This window comes from Bombina bombina, chromosome 3 (assembly GCF_027579735.1).
Source record: "Bombina bombina isolate aBomBom1 chromosome 3, aBomBom1.pri, whole genome shotgun sequence".
Classification (NCBI taxonomy): Eukaryota; Metazoa; Chordata; class Amphibia; order Anura; family Bombinatoridae; genus Bombina; species Bombina bombina.
This window is the reverse complement of record NC_069501.1, coordinates 535241087-535249637: the sequence shown is the minus strand read 5'-3', so window position 1 is coordinate 535249637 and position 8551 is coordinate 535241087. Positions and strand designations below refer to the sequence as shown.

General features: G+C 39.7%; 1 protein-coding gene across 1 annotated transcript in view; it reads left to right on the top strand.

Moving 5' to 3' along the window:
* The first annotated feature begins 256 nt into the window (after window positions 1-256).
* Window positions 257-8551, top strand: part of SLC9A1 (solute carrier family 9 member A1) — a 157729-nt gene continuing 149434 nt past the window's right edge. Inside the window, 1 exon segment of the mRNA XM_053706995.1 lies at window positions 257-1098. Within this exon segment, the coding sequence (XP_053562970.1) occupies window positions 768-1098 (331 nt within the window). The 5' untranslated portion in view covers window positions 257-767.

Sequence of the window (8551 nt, the reverse complement as noted above, 5' to 3'; positions counted from 1 at the left end):
AAAATACAAGATTATCTGGTAATCAATATAAATTAAAAGAAAGAAAAAACATACACACCCGAAGACACGTAGTATAGTACTGAGAAAGAATTACTGTTACAGCATATAGGAGATGATGCTTTTCTTCTCCTGTCCACTAGGTGTCTACTTTTTTTTCTGTGACCTTGCTAAAGTGCTCTGGTGTCCGCTCTGTTTGTGATTTGAACTCGTTGTAGGCGGATATAAAGCTGGAGCCGGGTGGCTGGAATAAGAATAATATCAGTGTTTGGGAAGTGTTCAGCGCTGGTGGCTGTGAGGAGCAGGAAGGGAGCGGGTGGGAGGCGGAAGGAAGAAGCGTTGGGGGCACGGGAGGCCTGCTCCGGAGATGCTTAGTGCTAACACTAGTTCTAGGCAGCTATTTACATTCTATATGGGTTTACATATTCACCACAGTACTACACCCCAGAGCACCGGCAGCAGTCTGTAATCACTCCTATATAATATACACAATTAATTTGCCCCTTGTACATTTTAACATAAAAGTTGATTCTTAATGCAGACAAGCACCAGTGTACCCGGTTCTCAAACGTATTTGTGTATTCGCTTTAATCCATCTCTAATGCACTATGAAGAGATCACTCCTACAATATACACAAGGCTCAATGCTTATACCGCCCCTGTGTGCTATTTCAGCATGCTGAGGGTTTATAACGATGTGCTTAGCTCTGTCTGTGCCCTATAATACACATGTAAGTTTGCGGTGTATGTAGTAAAGTTTGGAGTTCAAAATGGGTCTGTCAGTGCCATTGCGCAGACAGGCGCTGTGTATTTTTATACTGCTGTCCTTGATACACTTGTGTCCCGGCCTGGCTAGTGATTCCACTCAGCCCTCACACTCTGGACTCCTGAATCCGGATAGTGTACCTCCAGGCATTACACACTCTCCCGAGGATGACGTGGTCAACGGCCACTCTCATGTCGCTAATGGAAATGATAGTCACGGTGCAAAAGGCCACGGGAAGCGCAAATTATTCCCAGTACTGGATTTTGATTATGACCATGTTCAAGCACCATTTGAGATTGGCCTATGGATTCTACTGGCATGTCTGATGAAATTGGGTAAGTGCTGTGTTAGTCTACACTAGTTATTTTAGTTTATTTTAAAGGACACTGAGAAGAAAATGGGCTATACTGCCAATCTGTAGGGCTCTGTTTTTGTCAGAGAAGGATTTTACTTTCATACTCTGCAGGGTTTTCTCTGATGCAGAATGGGTTACTGTCCCTGTCTGCAGGGTTCTGTCTGATTGAGAGAATGGGGGTTACTGTCCCTGTCTGCAGGGTTCTCTCTGATGGGGAGAATGGGTTACTGTCCCTGTCTGCAGGGTTCTGTCTAATGGAGAGAATGGGTTACTGTCCCTGTCTGCAGGGTTCTGTCTGATGGAGAGAATGGGTTACTGTCCCTGTCTGCAGGGTTCTCTCTGATGGGGAGAATGGGTTACTGTCCCTGTCTTCAGGGTTCTGTCTGATGGAGAGAATGGGTTACTGTCCCTGTCTTCAGGGTTCTGTCTGATGGAGAGAATTGGTTACTGTCCCGTTCTGCAGGGTTCTCTCTCATGGGGAGAATGGGTTTACTGTCCTTGTCTGCAGGGTTCTCTCTGATGGGGAGAATGGGTTACTGTCCTTGTCTGTTGGGTTCTCTCTGATGGGGAGAATGGGTTACTGTCCTTGTCTGCAGGGTTCTCTCTGATGGGGAGAATGGGTTACTGTCCTTGTCTGCAGGGTTCTCTCTGATGGGGAGAATGGGTTACTGTCCCTGTCTGCAGGGTTCTCTCTGATGGGAGAATGGGTTACTGTCCCTGTCTGCAGGGTTCTCTCTGATGGAGAGAATGGGTTACTGTCCCTGTCTGCAGGGTTCTCTCTGATGGGGAGAATGGGTTTACTGTCCCTGTCTGCAGGGTTCTCTCTGATGGAGAAAATGGGTTACTGTCCCTGTCTGCAGGGTTCTCTCTAATGGGAAGAATGGGTTACTGTCCCTGTCGGCAGGGTTCTCTCTGATGAGGAGAATGGGTTACTGTCCCTGTCTGTAGGGTTCAATCTGATGGGGAGAATGGGTTACTGTCCCTGTCTGTAGGGTTCTCTCTGATGGGGAGAATGGGTTACTGTCCCTGTCTGTAGGGTTCTCTCTGATGGGGAGAATGGGTTACTGTCCCTGTCTGCAGGGTTCTCTCTGATGGGGAGAATTGGTTTACTGTCCCTGTCTGCAGGGTTCTCTCTGATGGGGAGAATGGGTTACTGTCCCTGTCTGTAGGGTTCTCTCTGATGGGGAGAATGGGTTACTGTCCCTGTCTGTAGGGTTCTCTCTGATGGGGAGAATGGGTTACTGTCCCTGTCTGTAGGGTTCTCTCTGATGGGGAGAATGGGTTACTGTCCTTGTCTGCAGGGTTCTCTCTGATGGGGAGAATGGGTTACTGTCCTTGTCTGCAGGGTTCTCTCTGATGGGGAGAATGGGTTACTGTCCTTGTCTGCAGGGTTCTCTCTGATGGGGAGAATGGGTTACTGTCCCTGTCTGCAGGGTTCTCTCTGATGGGGAGAATGGGTTACTGTCCCTGTCTGCAGGGTTCTCTCTGATGGGGAGAATGGGTTACTGTCCCTGTCTGCAGGGTTCTCTCTGATGGGGAGAATGGGTTACTGTCCCTGTCTGCAGGGTTCTCTCTGATGGGGAGAATGGGTTACTGTCCCTGTCTGCAGGGTTCTCTCTGATGGGGAGAATAGGTTACTGCCTGCAGGGTTCTCTCTGATGGGGAGAATGGGTTTACTGTCCCTGTCTGCAGGGTTCTCTCTGCTGGGGAGAATGGGTTTACTGTCCCTGTCTGCAGGGTTCTCTCTCATGGGATAGAAATTCTTTTTTGTTGATAATTGTTGCAGGAGAAAACAGTGTCACCCTCTACATCTTATGACTTGTGCGTGAGTTAATGTGGTTTATGGTAAAAATAATAACAATATGAAAAGTCACTTTGTTTTGAGCCATGATCTTCTCATAGTTTAAATTTAGTTAGTTTTAATTATTTGACTGTTCCGTATTGTATAATTTCTGAAACTGTTATGCATTCACCACCCTTTCAGTTAAAGGGACAGTCTACACCAGAATTTGTATTGTTTTAAAAGATAGACAATCCCTTTATTACCCATTCTCCAGTTTTGCATAACCAACACAGTTATAATAATATACTTTTTACCTCTGTGATTACCTTGTATCTAAGCATCTTCTGACAGCCCCCTGATCACATGACTTTGTATTTATTATCTATTAACTTGCATTTTAGCCAGTTAGTGCTGTGTTGTGCTTACTCCTAAATAACTCTACGGCGTGAACACAACATTATCTATATGGCCCACATGAACTAGCAGTCTCCTGTTGTGAAAAGCAAATAAAAAAACATGTGACGAGGCAGTCTGTAGTGGCTTAGAAACAGGAAGAAATTTAGAAGTTTACATGTTATAAAGCATATTAATCTAACAATGTTGGTTGTGCAAAGCTCAGGAATAGGTAGTAAAGGCATTATCTATCTTTTTAAACAATAACAATTTTAGTGTTGACTGTCCCTTTAAATAACCTTTTGCATTCTTTTTTTAAAATTTGATTGTGCACAAAATAAAATTTGGAATTAGCACATCACTTGCATGGTGTTAGTGGTGTTTTGGGGATAGAGTATTGACTGCCAATGTCTTAAAGAGACATTACACATTTTTTCTTTCATGATTCAGAGCAAACAACTTTCCAATTTCTATTATCAAATTTAGGGCTGCAACAACTAATCGGTAAGTTTGATCATAAAAATAGCTGTCAACAAATCTCATTATCAATTAGGTGGTCAGCGATTAGTTGGTCAGTTGCACAGCACCAGCTGCTTTAATCTGATGATCTACTGCAACTAAGATTGTGCAAAAAAAATTGAATTTATTTATTTTTTTAATCGTTTTTCTATCCGATTAATCGGACAATAATCATCCGATTAATCGGATAGAAAAAATAATAATAAATAAAAATGTTTGCACAATACCATGTGCAGGAGTTCATCGGATTGAAGCAGCTGGTGCTGTGCAATAACCAACTAATCGCTGACCACCTAATTGATAATGAGATTCTTTGACAACTATTTTTATGATCAATCTTGCCGATTAGTTGTTGCAGCCCTAATCAAATTTTTGTAATCTTGTTATCTTTTGTTGAAAACAGTAATGTAAACTCAGGGGTGTCCACGTTTCTGGAACTCTATATGGCAGCAGTTTTCCAAGAATGTTTATCATTTGCCAAAGCACTACTGTATATGGCAGCACTATTTCCTGCCATTTCGTTTTCCAGAATCAAATTTGATAATATAACTAAATTGGAAATTGTTTTAAAAATGGTATGCTCTGTCTGAATCAAAAGAATCAATGCAGCAGATTCATATTTTATAAATAATAGGGCCAAATGTGGCCTTTTCCCATGGTAGAATATACCAGACTTGGTATGGGGAAAAAATGCTCATTATTTACATTGATATATTACTTTAACATTACGCTAGTTTGATTTATTACAAAATGGAACAGCTGTTTTTGTTGCTGAATTCATTCTTGTTTAAAAGCAACACTCTATCTGTGCAAATCCAGATTTTAGTGTTTTGCTGTTGCACAAGAAAAAATTCGGCAACGAAAATATCAGGGCGTCACAAATAGTTGCCGCCTTTCCGCATTTAGATGTTTACAAAACCTCTGCATATCTCTATGGAACAGGTGTTTTCAGTGTCTATTCGTGATAACTTTTTTTTTTTTTTCTTTAAATATTTTTATTGAGATTTGAATTAAGGCATACAAACAGATATGTCAAGAACAAGGTATACATAGAAATCATTTCCATTTATGTTAACAAAGTCTAAGTAAGGCTTACAGAGCAAAGATATGACATTTTCTAGGAAAATTAGAAAGTAGGTTAAGCCTTCTACAAGATCTATATAGCCCACTTTTGGACCTGTCATTGCTAATGAAAAGAGCAAAGGAGCACACTCAAGGGTCTCAAATGATCTCGTTTTTTTATTGTTCATGATAACTTTTATATCAGTGTTTGGGTATAGCAATAAAACTATGCTATATTGTTATCTCGTTTAAATAGGTTTTTTGACATGTTAATCTAGTGTTATTTCGAATGTGGCTGTTTATTTCTTTTATTTTTATACTGGCAAAACCAGACAATTGTGAGGGATTAAACACATAGGGGCCGAATTATCAAGGTCCGAATGGAGCTTGATGCCCCTTTTTCCGCTCAAGCCTTTAGGCTTCCTGGAAACTGGTCCGCTGCCTGGGTCTGCAATCCGCCCAATCCTATACGATCGGGCTGATTGACACCCCCTGCTAGCGGCCTGAATCTGCAGGGAACAGCATTGCACAAGCAGTTCTGGTGAACTGCTTGTGCAATGTTAAATGCCGACAGCGTATGCCGGACAGACATTGATAAATTGGCCCCATAGTAAAGAATGAGGATTCATTTTAAATTAAAATGCTCTTTTAGCCCTTATATCTCTGCCATATATACTACTTTTAAATGCTGGGTATACTTTTTAGACCTTCACACTTTTATTACTTAGAGACGCCTATTACAGACCTTTGTATGTTTAACAGCCGTAAATTTATACATGGCCCTTAACACTTGTAAAATATTAATCTCTAGCTCTTAGGAAGTTGGCCATCACTGATATAGATGCTCATTCAACGTGTTTAAAACAGCAAATGCTACATTTGAATCACACTAGGTTATCAAGCTACTTATTTTAGTGAGTTGTGGTATCTAATATTCTAGACACAATCTAGGTGGTATCTTACTGGTCATTTTTAACCTGATTCTGCAGCATTATTTAGTTGGATTGTTTGTCCATCTTCCTAAACTACCAAATTAGGAATTTCTAGTCTGACATTCTTTTTCTTTGCCTGTGCCAATATTGGTTTTCTCATTCAAAATTATTTTTAACATAAGCTATTTAACCCCTTGTATTCCGGACAGGGTGTAACACATTGATTTTGCTATGGCAAGAATTGAACCTATTAAAGTGAATGTAATTTTGATGCTAAAGTGCCTGGTTTTTAAAAAATCGATTAAAAACAGAGGCAATTTAATTTATCAAAATTTACATTTCACTTGTTGTAAAAAAATACTTGCCTTTTAAGCTTGATAGCCGCTCCAACTTCCTCCGCCCATCGCAAAGCCTCTTCCTGGGTCTAAAATGAGGAATCCGGCTTCCTCCAATCACGGCTTCGAATCAGACACTGATTCTCCCGGGGAGGAAGCCGTGATTGGAGGATGACCGATCCATAATTTCTGACTTCGGAAATGGCTTGCGACGACCGGGGGAAGTTGGAGCGTCTGTCAAGATTAAAAGGTAAAAACCAAGCACTTTAGCATAAAAATTTACATTCACTTTAAGAAATGGTTGTTACATGTTTAACTACTCATTACTTATCTAAGGTGGACAAAGATAAGTCTCCACACATCTGATAAGAGAAACTTGGAAAAGATTCCCCCCCCCTCCCTAAAAAAAATGATATATTGTGACCAGTGGAGGCTCCTCCATAAGCGCACATGAAACCCCAGAGACAAAAGAAAAAACATTTTTTGTCTGAATAAATATAATTTTCCAATATATATTTATTAACTCAACCAAAAAAGGTCCAAACCAAACGCTGTTGGAGAAGAAAAAAAAGTCTTTTTTTTTTTTAAACCGCAAATGCGGGTAGAGTCTAGATGCCTGGCATAACCATTTACACGTATTCCTAAGTGCCTGCAGGACCACTCCAACCCAGCCCCTATCTTTTCCTAATCATACAGCTTTTGCTGTGCGAATGAGACGCAGACGTCACCACTCACTAGGTCATATGCAGACGGGCGATGAGGCTCCTCCTCGTCGGCGCAAAAACGCAGTGCGGGCTAGTCTTTGAGCTGTGAGGAGCTCCTTTAGTTAGCTGCAGACTAGTTGTTTGTTACTAGATTAGTTGTAAAAAGATTGTTTTTGGTTTAAAAAAAAAAAAAAAAAGACAGCAGTTACGGTAACTGCTGCAGACGGGCAGGAAACCTTTTTTGCATATTATTAGGTTTTACTTTTTAGTCAATCTGACTGCTATATTTACTTGCATAAGCAGCCACCCAGTTTGTTTGGCTTTGTCAGTTCTAGACTGACTGTGTGTTCTTTTATATATATGAAGACATGGTGGGAGAGATAGATATATATGGAATATATGTATGTGTATATATATATATATATATATATATATATATATATATTTTTTATATATACTGTAACTGTATATAATATATAGATTTTTATATATAATCGAACCCCCATTTGAAAAACCCACGAGCCTCCACTGATTGTGACATACCAAGTAAAACAAAGTGATGGTAAATTGATCTCTTCTAATGAAGATGTACTGTAACTTAATTTTTTTTAATCTAGCCGTGCCATTCTAATACCCCGCACACATTTTTAAATGAGTAATTAAAATGAAGATACTTATCTGCAAACCTACCTATACATTCTATATCGTCTTATCACCAATATATATAACTATTTTGTGGAAAATTAGAGCAGATTTATTAAAATTTCTCCTGCCCCTTCCTATTCCTTGTCTATTTTAGTGACAAATGGTGGTCCCACCATTTACTAGAACTTCAAACTATTTATATTACAACCTGGTTCTCTCATGACTTGGACAATACCGTCAAACAATCATTATAGTCTTTGGGCTATTACTCTTCTCTAATTCACTGGCTGGCAGAGCGCACCGCAATACACCCTTTCTGACAGCCAGTGGGTTAATCTTAGGAGCCAGAAATATATTTTGTAATCGGGGTCAGTATTATTTTTTAATTAGCTGTGCACTTAAATAGTTAGGAATTTTATAATCCAGGGTTTGTGGATTTTTCAACCCACAATCAATTCTGTATTGATCCCTTGGAGATTTGGTGCACCATTTTTATTATGGTATAATTGCAATTACCTCCATTATTGTCTACCGTATTAGAGAGATTTTTCTGAATGCTTTTTGTTCTTTCAGCTAAAAGTCCTTTTTCAGTTTTCCTGATAAAACTTCTTAAAGGGACACTCAATCAAAATTAAACTTTCATTATTCAGATAGAGCATGCCATTTTAAACAACTTTCCAATTTACTTCCATTAACTAAATGTGCACAGTCTTTTTATATTTAAACTTTTTTGAGTCACCAGCTCCTACTGAGCATGTGCAAGAATAAGTGTGTATGCATTTGTGAATGGCTGATGGCTGTCACATGGTACATGTATGCATTTGTGATTGGCTGATGGCTGTCACATGGTAAAGGGGGAGTGGAAAAAGACATAACTTTAAAATTGTCAGAAAAAAAATCTCCTACTCTTTTGAAGTTCAAACTAAGTGCTACCGCATTGTCTTGTTATCTTGCATTTGTTGATTATGCAAATCTATTGTGTTGACTGGTCCTTTAAGAGAATGGGACTAGCATAGACAAACAAAACACTTCACTGATAATGTAACATTCTTGTGGTATC